This window comes from Bicyclus anynana, chromosome 18 (assembly GCF_947172395.1).
Source record: "Bicyclus anynana chromosome 18, ilBicAnyn1.1, whole genome shotgun sequence".
NCBI lineage: Eukaryota > Metazoa > Arthropoda > Insecta > Lepidoptera > Nymphalidae > Bicyclus > Bicyclus anynana.
Genome location: NC_069100.1, coordinates 14,602,893 through 14,625,662, shown reverse-complemented (window position 1 = coordinate 14,625,662; position 22,770 = coordinate 14,602,893). Strand labels below are relative to the sequence as shown.

Below are 22,770 nucleotides of genomic sequence, written 5' to 3'. Positions count from 1 at the left end.
CAGATCGCACGCTAAAAATTAATTATCTTGTATTAGTCGCGAAGTGCGAAGACACGATCAGTTTTATCGGATGTCCTGCGGTTGGCGCTGCAGACTCGTAAACTTATTGGATTGTGAGTGGCTAGCACAATGCGACGCGTCCGATACAGATGCGGATATGTGGACGCGTGTCATATAGGGGATAGTATTACAAATACCAATGTATGTAGGTGCATATATGCAGATAGGTAACAGATATCTAGGTCATGTGGGTAAGTCTGTGTTGTTGATTGAAGTATGTGACAACATATTTGATACTACAAAGGTATACAACTATACATACATATATGTATATGTACAAGACTACTAGAATTCATATTTTATTCATAAAGAGATTAACGCTTAACTGTGAATTAGCTTGTTGTTAAGTGACATGCCAGTTCATGATGGTAACTTGATAAAAGTAATGTTTACATTTTAATAAATATATATATATTTTTAATTTTTAACTATCATTAGAAATCTGTTTTGATAAGGTCTCTGGGTTCGATCCCCGGCTGGGCAGATTGAGATTTGCTTAATTTGTCCAGGTCTGGCTGGTGGGAGGCTTCGGCAGTGGCTAGTTACCACCCTACCCGCAAAGACGTACCGCCAAGCGATTTAGCGTTCCGGTACGATGCCGTGTAGAAACCGAAAGGGGTGTGGATTTTCATCCTCCTCCTAACAAGTTAGCCCGCTTCCATCTTAGACTGCATCATCACTTACCATCAGGTGAGATAGTAGTCAAGGGCTAACTTGTAAAGAATAAAAAAAAAATAAAAAAAAATAAAAATAAGGAATAATTCATTTTATGCAATTTGTATGTCTAATACCTAGGTAAATTCAATTTTAAAACCTCTTGCTAAGCAAGCTATTTTTATAAATATCTAACTTATTTAACTAGTGTTTGAGTAGTTCTATTGACAGACCATGCAAGTAGCCCACCTGATGCGAAGTATAAAAACAAAGCAGGACATTTTTATTTATTTTATTTTTTTTAAAGAATATTTGTCATGTCTTTTTTTTTAAATATGACCATTCCCCTCTAACTAGTCGAGAAAGACTGTATAAGGAGTGGGTATGATAGTAGACCAACAGGGCGAGGATCGAACCACCAGCTCTCGTGATGAGTCTGACCGCTCTTACCATTGAGCTATTGAGGCTTTCAAAAACATGTAAGAAATACAAACCTACAAAGTACAGAGTTCCTAGAAAGTGCCTCTCTATGTCCATCAAACTGAGACATAAGTGTTAAGCCCAAGTGCTCCTACAAAGTTTTAAGCAATGTGTTAAAAAACATTTACTTAGTCGAGGGTACTACAACATTGATGAGTTCCTTAATGATAAAGATGCTTGGAGGCCGTTGGATCAGCTTCCACCTTCACACAGAAAGTAAAACTATAAGAAATGTAAACAGTAATTGTTATTAATTGTAAATTATAATACTGTATGACTTTTTCAAAAGAGCAACTGTTGAGTTTCTTGCCGGTATCTTCTCAGCAGAACCTGCCTTCCGAACCGGTGGTAGAATCTTTACAAATAGTCAACTGACGTGTCAAAAGTGCTTGTAAACTGAGCCTACTTGAAGTAAATGATTTTTGATTTGATTTGATTTGAAAAGTGCCTCTCTATGTCCATCAAACTGATGCCCAAGTTAAGCCCAAGTGCCAAGTAATTAACAGACAACCGTAAACTTCAGACTGAACAACAATAATGCTTGGCGGCTGAGACAAAATATGGCATTCCATGGATTCACCTTATGGGTGGCAGAGAGACCTCTAAGCAGATCCCTAGACTTGTGACCGATGGTGTAGGGTTAAGAATGTCCTTGACAGTTAACTGACACCTAGCCTAGCCAAATTTGGTAAGATCCTACTAGAGCAGCTTTGGATACCCTTTCTAATATAGAACTTGCGGCTGTTCTAGTGAGGCTAAGGTCTTTAAGCAATTTATAGAGAGATTTTGATGGTAATCCTAGAGCAGTAATAGAGCTATTTGTGACAGAGCCTTACAGAGGTAGTAATATCTTGCTTTATCTTTGACTCTATTACAGAAGTATTGTAACACAGAGCAAATTGTAACAAAGCCAAGCAGCAGCATGTGTACATGTATTAGTCATAGGGATATGCTTAGCATTTATATTATAGCTGTGGAGAGAGAGCTATGCTCGAAACCTGTTTGAGAATGAAGTGAAAAACTAAAGTAAACGAAATAGCTCTCAGGGCCATGAAATGGCAGTGGGCTGGTCATGTCTAATGACCTATGGTTGTTGGAGTCGTAAGGTTCTCGAGTGGAGACAGCATCTCAGTAAGAAGAGTGTGGGGAACCTCCACTAGGTGGGCCGACAACCAACATCAAACACCAGAAGATGGCTGGCATCGGTTGGATGCAGAAAGCTAAAAATAGACTGGGTTGGTGCAGCTTAAACAAGGCCTTTATCCAGCAGTGGATGCATAATACATAATGATGTTAATTCAATATCTCTCACCTAACACCAAATGTTTATCTTTAAATTTATTTGTTATAAATTCTAATATCTTGTATGGTCAAGCCATCTGACCCAGGACTATAAATAAATGTGTTGCGAATGTTATTGTCTTGTGGAGGTTGATCCTCCTTAGGACTTCTCATTCAGAGCATTCTGTGTTCAGATAAATATACAATAAATGTTGAGTATTATATTCTAGCTGTGGATGTAGAGGCAGAGGTCATATACACCCAGTGGATATGACCTCTGCCTCTATTTTCAGAGGGTGTAGGTTTGAATCTAATCCCGGGCATGCACCTCCAACTTTTCAGTTGTGTGCATTTAATAAATATTTTTTTTTTGTTTTTTTTTTTAAAGAATATTTGCCATATATTTTATAATATGACCAATATTCCCATTCCTCTCCATCTAGTCGGGAAAGTCTGTGCTAGGAGTGGGTACAACAATAGACCAACGGGGAGACCTCCACCACCTTGTGGATGAGTCCAACCTCTCTTACTGTTGAGCTATTGAGGCTATATGATTTTTTTAATTAAATATCATGTGTCTCAAACGGTGAAGGAAAACATTGTGAGGAAATCTGCATAACAGAGAATTTTATTAATTCTCTGTGTGTGTGAAGTCTTCCAATCCGCATTGGGCCAGCGTGGTGGACTATTGGCCTATCCCCTCTCATTCTGAGAGGAGACTCGAGCTCAGCAGTGTGCCAAATATGGGTTGATAATGATGATGATGATTATATTCTATAAAAGGTGCAAGGGAATCGGCGCTCAATCCGAGCATACTGTGTTCAAATACCTAGGTTAAGTTTTATATTTATAAAAGTATTAAACAGATACTCACCAGTATAGGACGTCGAACTGTAAGAATCTGCTGACGACGCAGACAAGGATCTGCTTCTGTAACGAGCTGACTTCTTCAGGGCTCCAGACTTCCCTCGTTGGCCCTCGAACTTTCCCGCGGCTCCGTCAGGTGCACCGCCTCGCACCTGCCCAGGGTCCGTCACTGGACTGTCGCTGGCCACGGTAGCCGTTGATACACTCTCTTTCCTATGTTGGTTAGGCTCCCCATGCCCTTCAGACATCTTGAAACTCGATATTCTCACGAAATTTTCCGTACGACTCGAAAACACTATTTTCCACGTTCACACAACAAATTAACACTGAATCGCTAACACAGATGAATAAAACAACGTTTCAAATGAACACTGTGATAGTTAGAATTCAATTAGGGAATCTATATCCAAAAATAAAAAATATCAATATTATAAACAATTTCTATAGGCAATGGTGATCGAATCCTCGACTTTGATTATCGAATTTATTTGCATTTGACTGCTTTGATTAATAGATTGGCGAGACTATTTCGAGGATGGATGAGTTGGGTACAAGATTAAAATAGCTTTTCGAGTTAAAATTTACATTATATTATCAAAATTAAACGATAAAAATCCACTCGTAGCTAACCATCGCACAAATCGACATTCAACACACGCTCCCCGCACCTCGTCTCGCTTACCCTGGAAAATGCTGAAAACACCGACTGAACAAACTGAAATGAAACGTCAAATGTGTCGATCCACTGGAAAAACCGGTACAATTGTGAAGAGGTTTGGGTGAAAACCGATTTCAATGTGCAAATTATACAAAGATATATTTTTATGTAGCACTAGTTAATTATTTTAAGAGTAGTTTAGTAACACAGTAGATCTCTACGTGGGTGTTATAAAATAAGAAGTTTTTAATTGTTGTTGTTGTTAAACTTTTTAATAACTATTTCATTATAAGAAAATATCTATAACATAATATTAAATTATTAACCCGGCAGCTAATAATATGTTTGAATGATGAGATGAGATGAATGTTTTCAGTACCGTCCAACTAAGTATTTTCCAATAATACACTGTAATCTTTGCTAAGTATACTATGCTTACTATAATAATTTTATTGTTGTTTTCTTTTTAATAATTAATGATTATAGTTTTCAAACGCGAAAAAGTAACTTAATACCTACTACTTTTTTGCCAAAGCCAACTCCTCGTCCAAGTCACTTTTAAACTTTAAATCATGCAAGCAAGGAAACTTAAGACTAATTAATTAGCCTAAGAAAAATCCTCAAGTCAATTTAAATTGCTCCAAATTATTATTTTCTTGTGAAAATATTTAAATAATCTGCATTTAAATATTTTACTCATTTCGTCAGTTATAAAAGTATACATTTTAACCGGTAATCGGTAAAGGACTTCATAAGTTATGCACCTGTGGCTGAGAAATGACAATTTGTCAAATCACTAGCGCCGCCATTATGAAAATGAAATGCATGACAACCGCTACGTGAAACAAAAGTAGATAAAATAAATAAGTAACGAAAACTATTACTAAATTTAATAATTTGGTGAGTAAAAACATTTATAATCTAATATAATTTAGTCATTGTAAACAGTTTTTGCTGTTTACAAAGCAGCATGGCGTATGTTGGTCGATATCGTGAATTCAAAAAAGCACCAGTCAATTCGTCATCAAAGATTCGAGACCGGTCTAAAGTTAAAAACTCCAAGAAATCCACGCAAATATATCGAGGGCATGACGATAAATTAAACATGAAGTGGTTAAATGTACATTTCCATTGGGTTGACGTCAGTAATTTCAAATGCGTTCTGATTCCGAAGTTATTCCGTGGAATAGAAAATAAGTGACATGGTGTGTCATTAACTTATCTCGGTTGCCTGGCTCGATACCCGTGTTTATGAGTAAATATCGCGGATATTTGCTCGTCACGTTGTGCTAATATATCAAAGGTTGGTGGAAGGTTTCAGTGTAAACAACAGTTTGTTGAAGTATCAAAACCATTGTGCCACGAACTGTTACGCGCGATTTCTTCGGCGGATTTCTTGGTAGCTCTTTGTGTTAATGATTGTATACGTAAAATATTACAAATATCATAATTTGTATCTGTGTTACTTATTTATCTTAAAATGACTTGAAAGTCCTAGATATGGAAATTGTCACACAGTCAGATATGGATTAACACTGTAGATACATTTCATCTCTGTCTGGGTGTTCTTGCTTGTCTTTGAATGTACTAAACAGATTTTCATACAATCACTGGTATAAATTTTACATTGAGCAATATTTTGCACTTTTGCTGTGCAGACTTCTTCTAAAATATTTTTTTAAAGTAAAACTTTTAGAAAAAGAATAATATATAGGTACATAATTTATCAAGTTTTAATCAGATCCAACACAGTAATATTGTGATAATGTGTTTGTTTAATTTTTGTTCTATGTGTCTTGATAAAGTTCTCTGTTCTGTTCTGTTCATTTTGTTCACAGTATAGCTTATGACTTCTGGAATTTCATAAACTGATCTGATTTTTTTCTGTACTCCTTTTAAGTTATAACAACATCTTGACTTTAATCATAACTTAACTCAACATTAGGGCATTGGCTTGTATGAATAATAATATATTAATTTTCAAGTATGTAAAAATGCCAATTAAATAATCTATACTTATAATAAATCTGTAGAGAGGTCAATTCTGTACATGAAATATATTTCCAAAATAACTATCAGGGGGTGATTAGTGATCGATACTGATGCCAAAAATGCAATCAGTAAAATTTTTGTCTGTCTGTCTGTCTGTCTGTATGTTCTTTATAGAAACAAAAACTACTGGACGGATTTTAACGAAACTTTGTACAATTAATCTACATACTCTTGGGCAGGTTATAGTATACTTTTCATTACGCTACAATCAATAGCAGCAGAGCAGTGAAGAGAAATGTTGAGAAAACGGGAGAAGTTACTCAATTTTTTAAGCTTCTGTCGTGTGTACAGCCTTAATGGTCAAAGCTACATAGAAATCATGTATGACGGAAATGTTCTCCTTAAAATTATCTATAAAAACACAACAGCATATATATGTCTATCTTTTATGGTTGACTCACAATAACACGTGTAACTCCCGATAGCTTAGCAGTTCGGAGCTTTCTATTTATATTTGTCTACTCTTATGTTTATAACACTCATCACTTATCCCTAATAAGAAAGTTAACATTATTACCTATTGAATAAAAAAAGAATCATAAAAATCGGTAAAGAAACACCAAAGTTATACATGAAATACGCTAAGCCATCGCGCGTGAATACTAATTCATGCTTTAAGGATTATTTTTGTGTACGGTTGCCGCGCTCGACGCGACTCCCGGTGGGAGGAATAAATAAAGAAGTGCAGCCTTAATGAGTAGGGTAGGGTAGGGGTAGGGTAGGGTAGGGTAGGGTAGGGAAGGGGTAGTGTAGGGTAGGGTAGGATAGGGGTAGTTGAAAATTTACAACGACTTTCACGCGGACGAAGTCGCGGGCGTCCGCTAGTCTAATAAAGAACAGTAACATTTCTTGAGCAATAATTATTTGATTATTTTATTCTTATATAAAGCAGCATTCAAGTTTCTGTCGGCTAACTCTGGAGACAATTTATTGTACAATTTAGGTGCCATGTGAAATAATTATGCTTTTATCATATAAATATGTATTATGCCATGCATATAACTTTTACTATCTAAACTATCGAAACAACTGACTATTTGTTTTACATAAAAACTAAGTACCTCATAAATATACAAGCATGAGCAGGTCATAATTTAAAATTTCTCAAAATATGGTTTACAAGAAACTATGTACAGTATTCTTCCAAGGTAATCAAGGAAAACAGTAAAAATAGAGACACTCAAATCCCAATCAATTATTCCCCTCAAAAGGGGTTGTCAATTTCAATTTAATTTTGTATGTAATTTTACCTAGTAATTTAATCTAATAATTGTATTCAATCAATTTGTTTTCCTTTTATGCTAATGTTTTATAATAGTATACTTTTTTATTAACTTTGACATAATATAATCCTTTTATAAACTTGACATATAATTATTATGAAAGTGTTGACATGTAATTATATAAAATGTTCTGTGCGCCTAGAGTTAACATACATATCAGATTTTTTGTGGCATATTGTATTGATTTTTAATGTTTAATATGTGTATTGTTGGCGTGCTTTAAATAAATAGATAAAAATAAATAAAAGGGTTGTTGGCATCAACAGTAACGAAAGTACTGCATTTCAGGAGAGTATGTCGACAGGCCGCGGTCGCGGGTACACTGGTCGCCACAGCCTGGTGCAGAGGGAGCTGCGGCCCGGCCTAGACCTGGACGACAAGACCAGGATTGTTGCAGACCAGATCGCCAGAGCTGCAGGTATGCCAACTTTGTTCTTGGTCATACTCTTCATTACTGAAGGTTATATCAGCATTCTAGTCCCTATTTTTTTTTTTATTCTTTACAAGTTAGCCCTTGACTACAATCTCACCTGATGATAAATGATAATGCAATCTAAGATGGAAGCGGGCTAACTTGTTAGGAGGAGGATGAAAATTCACACCCCTTTCGGTTTCTACACAACATCATACCGGTATGCTAAATTGGTTGGCATTACGTCTTTTTCGGTAGGGTGGTAACTAGCCACGGCCGATGCTTCCCACCAGCCAGACCTGGACCAATTAAGAAAAACTCAATCAGCTCAGCCGGGGATCGAACCCAAGACCTCCCACGGAGGCTGTCAAAATGTTAGTTCATAATCCCTCTCCATACAGTTCAGTTTTCATTCTTATGACCATTGTAAAAGGTACACCTGTTAGTGACTTCACCTTATCTGACCGTATGGTGCTTTCCTCTCTACCCACATCTTCTTCTTTTCTGGGCCTTTTCTGCACTTGGTTACTAGTGGTTGGCCGTTGTGCGTAGGTCCTTCTGGTGCTGGTCCCCGCTGGAGTCACTCCAGCCAGCTGAGCTCGCTCCAGAAGCTTAGCAGGCCGCCCAGATCGCCGAACGCCTCATGGAGTGTTGCTGGGGATCCAATATGTGCTGCGCGTTCAGATACACCTCTGCATCTGAGCATAACATGTATCGGGGTTTCTTCTTCCTCCATGCATGCTCTGCAAAGAGAAAAGAGAACTGTCGGTTATACCTAGAACTGAAAGGTGTTTATTTAGTGAACAGTGCCCTGTCATTAGTTCTGTTACTGTTTTAAGTTTGCTACGTTTAAGTTTAAGTAGTTTTGTCATTAGACGTGGGTTGAGGCTTGGTAATGCCTCTTGTGTGTTTACAATCACTTGTGTTAGCCCATAACTCTGCATGTGACATCAGTGTCACTCTACCCACAACCATCAGTTTATCTTAAGGTATTGTGGTCTATTAGTTCCAGATTCATCAAAAGTGGAGCAAGTGAAGCCAGAGATGGAAGAGCCAGTCAAAGATGATAAGCCGGTGCGGGAGATGCCGGACACGCGCTGTGACGACGAGTTGCTGGTGGAACTGCTCTATGTGGATGAACAGTTTGCGCCATTATTGGTTCTGGTAAGTCTCACAACTTGCAAAACATAAATATCTCAAAAATTCTAGGCCATTTTTATTGAAACTAAGTTACACAGTTTTCAGTAGAGCCAGACAGAAAGTGTTACATCACTTGGTTCATCAGTACTTCTAGCTGTTGTAGACCAATAGCGGAGTGAAATATATTGTTCTCTTTCATTGCAATAGGACAAAAGTTATCAAAATCAAATCAAAAAATCAAAAATCATTTATTTCAAGTAGGCTCAGTTTACAAGCACTTTTATAGTTATGTCAGTGTGTATTTGTAAAAGATTAAGATAGTATAACTTGGCAAATTCATTCATAACACTCCCGATGGTCCGCGGGAGGGGGTAGTGATACCCCGCGCGCACGACTTCATACCCTCTCAGTCCTTCCCTATGCCCCGCTCGCTCGGAATCATTTTTTTTTAAAGAAGAAATATAGATATGTTATAGTATATAGAATACGACGCAACGTACCACAGTGCACTGATGAGGCATTGCTTTTAGTATTGAGCCATAACTATACCATATTCTGTTTACAGTTGGAACAGTTCTCACCAGGCGAGGACGGCATACAGTTCAACAGGAAGCTGAGACACTTTGAGACAACCGTCACTAGCATGTGTCCGGACGAGGCCAGGCTGCAGTGAGTGTTACTTGTTTATGCTTAAGCATATTGCATAGAAGCAGGTGTTATGGAAAGCTGTGTTTCAAATATAAAATACAGTTGATAACTATAATACTACAGCCTTTTGCTCAGAGCAATTATAAAAGGACCTGTATCGCACTCATAGTCACTAACAAAATTGTCTGTCATTTTCTGAGGAAAACGAGCTTAGATTTTGTATATATCTTATACTAAACTAGAAGTTTTTGCCCGTTTTTTACACAATTCAATTACACAAAAAGGTATTTTTACGGAGCTCTTTAACCGACGAACACGATTACAACTATTTAACATCGATTCTATAGAGACAGTTTTTATAATCGCATTAGAGTGTTAATCATATACTTGGACAGAAAAGTAACGTCTAACGAGGCAGGTCCTATACAATAATTGGTCTGAGGCCTTTTGTGACGAGTACTGTTTACCAACAAACAAATTAAAAGTGAGGGTATAAATCAATAGTCATTTCACACCTAATAATAATTATAATTAACTTGTTCTTAAATTAATAAAAATAAATTTGATTAATAAGTTTAGAACAATTAGGTATGGTAGTATATTTTATATAACATTTTTTAAGCAAACCATACATAATTTAAAATAAACTAGCTGACGCCACGCTGTTCCACCCGCGTGATTCTCGTTTCCGAAGGAATACGGTGATAATATATAGCCTCCTCGATAAATGGTCTATCTAACACTGAAAGAATTTTTCATCAGACCAGTAGTTTCTGAGATTAGCGCGTTCAGGCAAACTCTTTAGCTTTATTAATATTAGTATTAGTATAGATTGTATAATTTATATATTTTACTAGCGGACGCCCGCGACTTCGTCCTCGTGAAACTCGATGTAAACTTTCAACTACCCCTACCCTACCCTACCCCTACCTTTTCCTGATTTTTTTTTTGCTATAAACTTCACGGAGCCCGAGACCTTTCCAACGAATGCAAAACCGTGGAAATCTGTTCGTGCGTTCTGGACTTATAGCGTCAGAAAGGAAAACCTGACTTATTTTTATATAGTAGAGATAAGTTGTGAAATGATATGCGTTTTTTACCTTCATTTTTAATTTGTTTGTTGGTAAATAGTACTCATCATGAAAGGCTGTATAGTCAGTGTGTTATCCAATGAGCTGCAGGCTAATTCACTATCTTTGACGTATGCTAGATGACATATGAAATTAAGATTCTATGTAACAAATGTCATCTGGTACCTGCTGGTGGATATCACACAGGTAAATAACATTTTGTCAATTGATTTGATGTTTATTTTAATAGATTTGATAATTTCCCTGTGTCTATCTGTCTTTTTACATTTATGGCTTTACAATTCAGTTGATAATACATTAACGAGTTGTCAACTGAGTTGTCGGACGGTTTATTGAAATTTATGGGCTCACGATTGCGTTGGTAAAACATTAACGAGTTTTCAACTGAGTCGTCGGACCATCACTTATTTCCTTATATCTTTTAATAATAATAATAATAATAATAATCTTTATTTAAGAAAAATACACATAAAAAATGAAACAATAGCCTTTTTACTAAAAGTTACTACTAAGTATACTTTATTCTTATTTAATATAAGTATACTTAAATGTGTTAATCCAAATAATTAATGTGATGGAAGTTGCACTAGTATAAACAGTGTAGCAACTTCCATCGCTCTTACCTCCTATCTGTCTGTATATTGACATTTATGGCCTCACGACTCAGTTGATACTGCATCTACAATGACAAATGATCGACTGGCCGACTAGACTCAGTAGATAACGCACACTGCGCCGTGTCCCGCAGGCAAGCGTTCTCGTCGTTCCGCGCGGCGGCGCTGCAGAGCTCGGTGACGTCACGCAAGCTGGCCGCCGTGGGCGCCTCCTTCACGCGCCAGCAGCGCCAACAGCTGCTGCGCGCCGCGCTGCTCAACGTTGTCATGCAGGGCACATTCACCAGTGAGTGATCACCCTTATTTTTATTTATCAGATGAAATTAAAATTTATCACACTTATATTATAATGACGAAAAGTTTGCGTGTGTGTGTTCTTCCTTTACGCTGCGGTTACTGAAGCGATTTGGCTGAATTTAAGAATGGAAATAGATTTTACATAGGATAAATCCATGATTCCCGCGGGATTCGTGAAAAACTGAATACCACGCGGAAGAAGTCGCGGGCGTTATCTTTTGTTAACATGTACAGTTACATCTTTCATCAACATGTGCAGTTACATCTTTTTCAACATTTGCAGTTACATCTTTCGTTGACATGTACAGATACATTTTTCATTATCATGTGCAGTTACATCTTTCATCAACATGTGCAGTTGCATCTTTCATCAACATGTGCAGTTGCATCTTTCATCAACATGTGCAGTTTCATCTTTCATCAACATGTGCAGTTACATCTTTTTCAACATTTGCAGTTACATCTTTCGTTGACATGTACAGATACATTTTTCATTATCATGTGCAGTTACATCTTTCATCAACATGTGCAGTTGCATCTTTCATCAACATGTGCAGTTGCATCTTTCATCAACATGTGCAGTTTCATCTTTCATCAACATGTGCAGTTGCATCTTTTATCAACATGTGCAGTTGCATCTTTCATCAACATGTGCAGTTTCATCTTTCATCAACATGTGCAGTTGCATCTTTCATCAACATGTGCAGTTACATCTTTAATTAACATGTGCAGTTGCATCTTTCATCAACATGTGCAGTTGCATCTTTCATCAACATATGCAGTTGCATCTTTTATCAACATGTGCAGTTGCATCTTTCATCAACATGTGCAGTTGCATCTTTTATCAACATGTGCAGTTGCATCTTTCATCAACATGTGCAGTTGCATCTTTGTGACATGTACAGTTACATCTTTCGTTAACATGTGCAGTTACATCTTTCAACATCATGTGCAGTTGCAACTTTTGTTATTTTACTGGTATAATTTTGAACTATGTATATGTGAACCTTTACAGAATTGGATGTTTTGGAGCGCTCGAACCCCATATACCTGATAAACGCTGCCAATCTGATGGGTGATTATTTTGCAGGTAAGCTTAATAGTTTGAATGAATAGACATATTTTGATTTTGTCAATCTTGAAAATTATAATTTTATAATGAACTAGCTGAAGCCGCGCGGTTCTACCCGCGTGGTTCCCGTAGGAAAACGGGGATAATGTATAGCCTTAACACAACACTGAAATAATTTTTTTAAATCTGACTTGTAGATCCTGAGATTAGCGCGTTCAATCAAACAAACTCGTCAGCTTTATATATTAGTATAGAGTATAGAAGTATAGAAGCTTTGAAGTTTCACCTAGAAAGTAAAAATAAAATTTATGCGGACTAAATGCGGTCAAGTGGAAAATGAAATACGAAAATTAAACGCGAAAATCAACTAAAACTAAATAAATACCTTAACGCAACAACAACAACAATTAAACTAAGTTGCTTAGGCCTATTGCGAAGTGTTTGTAAGAAAAAAAAAATGTTTCAGAGGCTCGATTATGCAACGGCAACAAAGTGCACATACTGGCCAGTCCGCTGCTGCAGTACATGCGAGCGCTGCTGGCCAGCGACGACCTGCGCGCGCATCGGAGCCTGGCCACGCAGGTGAGACACACTCGTACTTGTTAGACTGTGTAGTTGAAACTCTCATTACCTGTGCAGTTGCAACATTCATTACATGTGAAGTTGTAGCTTTTGTTAATATGTGCAGTTGCAACTTTCATTGCTTGTAAAGTTGCAGCTTTCGTTAATATGTGCAGTTGCAACTTTCATTGATTTTGAAGTTGTAGCTTTCGTTAATATGTGCAGTTGCAACTTTCATTGATTGTGAAGTTGCAGTTCTTGTTAACATGTGCTGTTGCAACTTAACTGCAATGAAGTTGCAACTTTCGTCAACAAGACATATAATTGCAACTTCACTAGCTACATGAATCTACATTTGCTACTTTCATAAACGGCACATTTAAAATGTCGTACATTTTGCAAGCAGTTGCATAAATAAATTGCAACATTCTTATTCAAACTACAATATGTTTACTTCTAAAAGTAGCTGAGACCTTAATTTTTTTTTTCACAGCTAATGCAAAATGGGAGAGAACTATTATCGGTGCTAGCACAAGAACTAGAAGATCTGTCTATATCAATAAGACTTCGTTTGCTAACACCACCACCTGTCAGCATTATATGGCTTCTACTGTCAGGAGATTTATGTTTGAACAAATTCCTTCCACTACCGAACACTCTGCAACAGTTCTACGCTGCACATTTAGACTTGACTGTTGATGAAAGTTTTAGCGAAGTGACATATGGTTCGTGGAAGAAGAACGATTCAGAGTATCGGTCAGACGTCAGTGCTGAAGCAGACAAAGTGGGCCTCAATGTGTCACAGATCAGTCTAACCAATGACGATGAGTCCAAACCTAAATTGAGACCAATATTGGGAGCCGGAGCAGGGCTGTTACGTCAAGAACAGATGACACAAGAGACATTCGACACTTGGACTACGAAGAGTAATTTGACCAAAAGATATGATTTGAATTCTTGGAGGCAACCCGATGAAAAGAAAGAGGAAGTCGAACCGGTGTTCAACCCAACCGTGCTGCCACCGAACTTGCAGAATTATGTTGTCCCAGATTACCCCCCACCCAACTATAACAGTTACCCGGAGAACTATGCAAATTATTTGCAACAAGGCGACGGGACGTACATACAAAACTACTCGACACCGAATTACAACGCTCCAGAGTTTGTGCCACAATTCACAACTGAATTACCAAATATAACTCAACCGGAACGAGTCAACAATGAAATACAGCAAACGGCAAACATAAAGAAACCAGTAGAAAATTGGCGCAAAGAAAAAACTGACGTAAAAGAAGACACAAATAAGATTAAAAAGAACTGGACTCGACAGCAATCAAGGGACAGTCTCAACGAAGAAGAGAAAGATGAGAAATTTCGTTCAGTTTCTAGAAGTTCTCGAGAATCGAGACAGTCTGTTTCGAGGTTAAATCGAAGGAACAGTGGTGAGGGACGGTCGAAGACCCCACCCAGAAGGCACGTCACAGAAGTGCCTCGTAACCAGAAGTATTGGGACCACGATGACAGATGTGACAAGGACTACAACAGTTAGTGACAGTGAGTGACATTGGTGACGGAATAGATGTTGACAGATGATTTGTTTTAGTCTGCGGGCATGGACTAAACTTTCATAATAATATAATAATAATTATTGTAATATTTTTTTATGAAAAGTGATCTCTTAGTTGTTTTTGTGCAAGGACGTAGGTTTGATTCCCTGGAAGGCCTGTTTTGGAATTGGAAATTGTCAAAATACTTGAAAATGGTTGAGTGGATTTAGATACGGTAAGTAGCTTTGGAATCTAAATTGGAACACTTTTATACAATTAAATTGAATTTGAAAATATTGATATTAACATTTTTGATATTTTTAACAACTTCAATTTGATTGAAAAAGTTGTACTGGTGTAAGCAAATTAATAAAAATATTTAATTTTTTTTTCTTAAACTAATTGTGAAAGTAGATTAATTATTTTTTAACTATGTTTTATTGTTTTTTTTTTATGTAAAATTTTACCTTTTATTGTCATCTGTAAACATCTATTTAAAACTATGTAGAAACTTGGATTAAGTCACTTTTGGAAATAGTGTTTCCAGGAATATAGGAAAATTAAGACTCGAAGACTTATTATATGTGACAAGACATTTTATATAAGAGGTAAGAGATATGAAATAATACAGGGTGTTATTTTAAGATAAAAAAATATTGTTTATTCATTACTTCAGTTTATTCCATCCTTTAGATCTACATGTTTAAAACTTAACAGACTTATACAGAAGATATTTTTCGATCCCCATAATTTGTTTCTGAGTGTAAGATGTTCTTTTTTAAACCTCTAACAATGTTTGTGAAAAATTTATCTCCAATTTCACGATAATATCAACTTGGCATTCAAATGTGGATAATCAAAATCAAAACAAGCACTTTTGACACGTCAGTTGACTATTTGTAAAGATTCTACCACCGGTTCGGAAGACAGGTTCTGCTGAGAAGAAACCGGCAAGAATCTCAACAGTAGCTCTTTTTTCTTAGAATCAGTGGACTTTTGTACATAAATCATGTTTTATAAAATTATATGCATACAAAACTTAAATTTCCGATGTTTGAATTGTCTCGAAGTGTTTACATAAACCGCGAACTTTTTAACTGACCATTATTAACAGATCAGTTTAAAATATAACACCCTGTATGTATATTAGCACAAAAATGTAAGATTTTGTGATAAAATAATCAAGGAAATATTATAATAACTTTAATCTTAACTAGCTATGAACAGAAAGAGTAATAAGTTTAAAGTTCGAAAGGGTTTATAATAAACTAGAGTTCAGTAAATTAATGATCAAATGTTTGACAAACTTGCTTGTCGAACTTAACTTTTTCACCAAGCCATGCTTGTCAAACACATTAAACAAAGCCGCAGATAATCAAATTGTTTGACAAGCACATTTAATTTGACTAAAAGTTTGACAAATTTTTCTTAGAAGAAATCGAGCTAGCCGAGCTAACCATGAAAAATTTAGTAGTAAATAAATATTAGTAATCATAAACACAAGGCCACTATAAGATAATTTAATAATATGGGCGTAATGTATGCATTAACGCGACACGACGCGTTTGTCGCGGTGTGTTGCGTTTGAACGGTGCAGTCGCGTCCACGGACTAACATTTAGGTAGACACTTGTTCCTTCAATTAAATAATAAAATGGAAAAATAGATGAAACTCAGCACTAATGACAAGTTAATATGAAGATTCTGTAAAAAAAAATACTATAAAAACGAGGGCGAAGAAATTGTTAAGTGTCTTTATAGATTAACTATTTACAATTTATTAAAAAATCTTTTCGTTTTCAATTTATGTAAGGCGTATTAAGTCTTATAAAAAAAATTGTGATTGATTTTATTAAATATGGCAACAACACAATTATAAAGAATAAAAATGGTCAGGTAAATCTGACACAAACAGAAAAGAGTACAAACTTAAAACGGAAATATCTTTAATTTCCAATCTTATATAATATTAAATCTTGACATAAATTTGTTTACGAATTCATTCTCTATAATTTTGAATATTTTTTACCCATAGACGCAAACATTGAATATAAACAAAAATTTCTTTGAAAGTTCGCCATTGTTCTTTGCATATTACGGACTTGTAAATTTCCAATTGTATTAATCAACAATGTGCCTTGCAAAACTTATAGTTAATCCTCAAAACTCCAAAGTTAAGGAGCTGGAATTTAATTTTTCTTTAATCGCAAAGGAATTCCTTCAATCCCTTTGGACTGTTGTCATATAGACTATTAACGCTTTTTACTTAGACAATAGTCCAGTAATACAAGGCATTTTTTACAAAGAAAGTCATGGTGAAACATGGCTTTTTTTTATACATGGCTAATATTTAAAGAGGAATATTAGCCATGGCTATCATTTAAAAATAAATAAAAAAAGCAAGATATTGCCTGTGTGGGTTTTAAAAATTAGACTAAATTATTATTTATACGAAAGAAAAAATATTAAATAGGAATCAAATAAATAAATTGTAGAGAAATTTCTAAAAATCCATAGTCGCCTACAAATTAAGGTCTTAAATTACAAAACCATTTTCTTAAATAATAATCAATCGGCTGGTAATCAAATAAGTAATCAAAACAAAATCAAATCCCTCATTCTCAATTACAGCAGGGTTTTATTTGACTAATTAAATTTTATTTTGCTCAATTAAATGCTAGATATAAGTAAATCAATTTTTGTACCGCTAAAATGACGACTAAAAATTAAAAAAAAAAAATTTAAATATGTTTTAAAAGATAAACTTTAACATAAATGCTCATACATCTTTCCCTGTAGTGCGATGTTAAAATATGCTGAAAATATAAATTAATACTAATAAAATTGTAGACCAAATATCCGAAAGTTCCTTAGGCCACCTTCAGACTCCACCAAATTATCTCCATATTGTTGCATTGCGAGGTCTTATGAACCATTTTAACTTTTTAAACTATATTTTTAATACGTAAAATACATATTTTTAACATGAAAAAGCAGTATATAATTTCCATGAATTTGTCGTTTGTGATGGAACAAATCGCTGACTTTCTTGAAAAAATTGTGAAATATGAAAATGTGTTTATTTTTTTTAATGTGATAATTTGATATAATATTGTTTATGAAACTATGTATTTTTTTTAGTTATTTAAATAATTGAAAGCTATGCTCGCCAAAATATTACTAAAATTTAAACGCATTTTTTTTTTATCAACAAGAAAAGAAAGAAATGACTGGATTACTATCAAACATCTTAGAATTATGACTTCTTAAAAATCAGGAACAAACACTAATAATATTTTATTCATACTAGGTAGTAGATACCCATTTAATTTAAAAAAAAAAACGCTTACATTGTGCTATTTTTTTAAATAATGTGTGTTTATGACAAATTACATCAACTTGAAATTACAAAAATAATAACAAATAATATTTTTTTTAAATATTTTTAAGTCCTTTTTAATGATAACAAAATGTTTTGCATAATAACGAAAAAAAATGCATAATGGGTTTGAATATGATTTTTGGTTATTTTGTGTACTTGAGTCTAAAGTTCATTCAGTCAGTACATACCCCTACATATTTTCAAAAAACTTGTCGTTTTTAAAAAAATGGTGCATTAATAAATTAATTTGTATATATAGATATTATTAAACATATTAATATTAATTGACTTAATTAAGTTATAATTTTAACACATTTTATGATACTGAACGGCATAATATAAATCGTTACGAAATACGCTAGACAGGAAGGTCATCTAATGTTAAGTGACGATGCAGTCTTGAAAAAATTGCATACCCTCTATATAATAAAATACCTTTTAATAGTAAGGGAGTTGGAGAGTGGATTTTGGGATTTACTTGAGCATGACAAATGTACATGAGGAATACCTTGCTTGTTGAGTATTTGTACTAATTATGCATGTACTAGCGGACGCCCGCGACTTCATCTGCGTGGAATTTACATAATTTTTGAATCTCGTTATATTTCATATTTTTTATGATTTATTAACAAATTTTTAAAACTGTAACTCTAATAATAGATGACTTTCCGTACAAACTTTCAACCCCTATTTCATCTTTTTCTCTTTTTATTTTAGGGATAAAAAGTAGCCTATAATCTGCTCCAAAGTCCGATTTATCATAATGCCAAAATTCGTCTTGATCGGTTCAGCCGTTTAGCCGAGAAAAAGTTACAGACAGACAGACAAACTTACTTTTGCATTTATAATATGAGTATAGATGTGTAAATTTAGGTTAAGTTCGGTTACTGGCTAAAAGTGCAATTCGAAAATCTGACAGTTTGAGCGTAACCTAAAAGTAAAGGTTAAAAACTTAGAATCCTCCTACTCAAATCATAATTATATTAGTCAAAATACTCAACAAAATGCACAGGTATCTCTACATCTTGGGTGCTCAAATGAATCGAAAAATCTTGTCTTCGGCTCCCCTACTATAATCGACCCCTCCATAATAGTAAACGACTGAATCCAAATAAATAAGTATATAATAATAAAATTATCATGTACCTGCAAAGAAACTATGCACAATTTCATTAACTGACATAGTTTTTATTCAACGTAAGCTTAGCAAGTCTTTAGTTTTTAATTAGTAGATTAATATAATATAGTTTATATAATTGAAAGCCTTCTACTTAATGCATAATATTTAAAGTTTTAAACTCTTTCTGACATTTTTTATGCACGTTACCTCATAACTTCTCCATTTGTTAACCAATTTTGAGAATCCGTTTTTTGTTTGAAAAAGAATACTTTATACATAACATCATATATAACATCGTGCCTATGTCCTTTCCATCGATCGGTTTGAAGGCGGTGTCAAAAAACAAAATAAATTTTAAAAGCCTCTTTGACACACTCAGCACCGCCTTCAAATCTATCAACAGAAGCGACGAGTAACTTAGTGTAATTTCATAGGAATTCAAAGTATGAGTGTGATTATTAAACCATTTTATAAGTAGCATTCATACCATTGACCTATTATAATAAAAGGACGCACAATCATGTAGAAAATTTCCTTTTAAAACTGGCCAATTTTGCTTTGACAGTTTTAGAGTTATTGGTAAAGAAAATTATACCTAAAAGCCTTTAAATATAGTCCAATATTCAATAAAATCCCAAATTCAGAGCAAATTCAACTTTAACGATTGAGTTTAAGGTTGAATTTGCAAATGCGACTACTTGAATTGAGTGCCAAGAAGTTGTGTTTGGTACTCATTGAGTGGGGACGTTTTTGGTCGTTGATTGTGCATCCACTTTTTAATAGGAGATCGATGATTCATACTTTACCAGTGACATTCATTATCTTACTAAGTCGATGTAATAAGTGCAAATAACTCTTCGTACTATGTTTATGAGTGAGACTTGCAAAGTAAGAGTGCAAATGACAAAATGTCTCGAATTGACTTACTTGACAGTGTAAAGAGGGCTTAAAATTGCTCGAAAATGTACATATTAGTTAGGATTTTAGATTTAAATCTTTTAGTTAGCTAGGCTAGTTAGGTTAATTGTCATGTGAACGCGCCTTTAGACTACGATTCACATGTTTTGGCGGAGGTAGTTATAATATAGACTAAGGCTTTAGGTATATTGAAAATTATGAATGGGAAATAGCGTTTTAGACTTTAAAAAGTTGATCCTAGGAAGCACTATCGCTTTGCTTATTTTTGTCGCCACAGCGTTGCTGTGCTGCATCCAAGTTTGGAGGCATTTACATCAGTGATTCCCAAAGTGGTCTATATCGACCCCTAGGGTCTATGACAAACTGCAAGAGGTCTATGTCAGCGAAAAAAAATTTGGGGGGACCATTAAATTTGGTTTCCACGATAGTGGATCATAACACTGATATTACCTATTTCTTACATCATATTATCTTATAATATCAAAACATATACATTATTTTAAAAGTAACTATGAAGTAAAAAAAATATTATATATGTTTATAAAATTGTGTAAGTTGTAGGATACAGAAAATCAATATCAAATAAATAGGGGGTCTACCCAACACGGAAAAACATGGCAAGGGGTCTACGACACAAAAAAGTTTAGGAAACTCTGATTTAGATAATCACAACATTAATAAATTGAAAAGAAAAATCAAATTACAAAAACATTTACTATTTGCCAAAAGTTATTTATTTAAATAAATTAATTTTGGGACAGAACAAATATAAAGTGAAACAAAAGTGTTAATGTGGCTGTAATTTAAATTACATATACTCTACTTAATATCTCTTTTCTCTTAGAAGAAGACATATAATAAAAACAGCAGGAAAAATATGGATGCTTAGGGCCAAAGATAAAGATGAAAAAGAATGGCTTTTACCCTTAGCACATAATAAAATAACAGAAATGCAATATTTTAAAATGATTTATGTATTTTAAAATAGTTAAGTCGAAAATAAAGCTATAAATAATACTCTTCCTAACTTATCACAGCAATGCTGCTTGGCGACGAATAAGCTGTGTGATAGAACTTTCCCTGATAAATCCTGAAGTGTAGAATTGTAGATGGCGTTAGTAGTACAATAGATTGCGCGCTCTTTTGTTTAATTTAACTGTCAAATTGCCAACAAATACCATAATAACTTCACCGTTCTGCCGCTCAGAGATTGCGGTTTCGACACCTGTCAATGAGAGAGATAATGTCAGTGTCATTGAGATATTTAAATGTCTTTTATTAACCATAATAAAGAGTGATTAAATAAAAAAATAAATATTTATTATTATAACAAGTAAGTATGAAAAGGTGACATTGACAGGTGTCAGAAACGCAATCTCTGGGCGGCCGGACTTTAGGTACTATAATAACATCTGTAATTTTTCATACATTCAACTGTTTTTATTTTGATGAATAGATGTATGGACTTAAACCTCCGCCTATAAACAATGTATGTAATATAGTTTTAATTTAAATTAATAATATAATACGGTAGATTTTGTAAAATTTAAGAAAGGAAAACGTTTTGGTTTCTGAGATATTTGGTATAGAACGTCGGCCAATTTTGTTAATATTTAACAAGAGGACAGAAACTTAGTTAATTCATTTTTTAAATGATATACCTACGTACGGTATGATTTTGTGGAAAATTATGTAATCTCGAATTAAATGAAATTAAATTTCCGAATGTATGTTTTATTTTTATTTGTATGTCACGTTAACACGTATTATAGTACGTAAGTCTTCATTATTGCCAGACTTTTGAATGGCATTGCAAGACACGGGCTTATATCGTGTAAGAGACAGGATTTGTAGCTAATACCCACCATGCTGCAGCAATGTTGATTGGCAGGCTTTAGCTTGTACTTAGTAGCAGTACTGCCAATTTAGCTTGGCAAGTTCGTTCCCATAATATGCGGAGGGGGGAGAGACTGCGCGGGGGCAAACCCCCCCCCCCCCTCCCGCTCCCAGCCCGCGCGGACTATCGTGAGTGTTACGATGCAATCTAAGATGGAAGCGAGCTAACTTGTTAGGAGGATGAAACAGTGCCTCGGTAAGGCGGTACCTCTTTGCCGGTAGGGTGGTAACTAGCTGCGGCCAAAGCCTCCCCCCACCAGCCAGACCTGAACAAATGAAGAAATCTTAAATCGGCCCAGCAGGGGATTGAACCCAGGACCTCCGTCTTGTAAGTCTACCGCGCGTACCACTGCGCCACGGAGGCCGTTAATAGCTTCTTCAGTAATGTAGTAGTTTCAACATTTAACCTTTAATGCAAGGGCCCAGGCCTTTCTCCTTGTAGGAAAGGGAATATGGAGCTTAGACCCATCACACACTACGAGTTATCGAACAATTTAGTGACGTCATGACGTTGTTGTTTTTGTAGCCAAGAGTCCTAATGGGGGCTATACTAAAATAGAGAAATTTTCACTTTAGTAGTCAACGGCGTAGCCAGGATTTTAGACAGGGGGGGTCAGAACGTACGTCGCCAATACTTTGAAAAAAATTGTATGGTCGAATTGAGAAACCTTTTTCTTTTAAAGTCGGTTAACTATCTTACAAGTAAAGAAAGGCTAGGTTTGGTGAATAAAAGATTAA

At 35.0% G+C, this 22,770-nt stretch overlaps 2 protein-coding genes across 2 annotated transcripts in view; one reads left to right on the top strand and one right to left on the bottom strand.

The window, feature by feature from the left end:
• The window catches only part of LOC112052334 (adenosylhomocysteinase-like 1), a 38,527-nt gene extending 34,524 nt beyond the window's left edge, over window positions 1-4,003 (bottom strand). The window contains exon 1 of the mRNA XM_052887211.1: window positions 3,350-4,003. Within this exon, the coding sequence (XP_052743171.1) occupies window positions 3,350-3,590 (241 nt within the window). The 5' untranslated portion in view covers window positions 3,591-4,003. The remainder of the gene's footprint in view (window positions 1-3,349) is intronic.
• Window positions 4,004-4,787: 784 nt separating this feature from the next.
• On the top strand, window positions 4,788-21,858 carry LOC112052336 (uncharacterized). Its single transcript, XM_024091364.2, has 8 exons — window positions 4,788-4,900; window positions 7,624-7,753; window positions 8,754-8,911; window positions 9,453-9,556; window positions 11,375-11,526; window positions 12,553-12,627; window positions 13,076-13,191; window positions 13,664-21,858. The coding sequence occupies exons 2-8, from the start codon at window positions 7,630-7,632 to the stop codon at window positions 14,717-14,719; spliced, it is 1,785 nt and encodes a 594-aa protein (XP_023947132.1). The 5' UTR covers window positions 4,788-4,900; window positions 7,624-7,629; the 3' UTR covers window positions 14,720-21,858.
• Window positions 21,859-22,770: the final 912 nt, after the last annotated feature.

What these genes read in the sequence shown, in the direction of transcription:
- LOC112052336 (XM_024091364.2), top strand. Translation starts at nt 7,630, where the DNA reads ATGTCGACAGGCCGCGGTCGCGGGTACACTGGTCGCCACAGCCTGGTG. An exon ending in CATGCAGGGCACATTCACCA is followed by an intron (nt 11,527 to 12,552) that starts GTGAGTGATCAC and finishes GAACCTTTACAG; the next exon opens with AATTGGATGTTTTGGAGCGC. An exon ending in GATGGGTGATTATTTTGCAG is followed by an intron (nt 12,628 to 13,075) that starts GTAAGCTTAATA and finishes AAAATGTTTCAG; the next exon opens with AGGCTCGATTATGCAACGGC.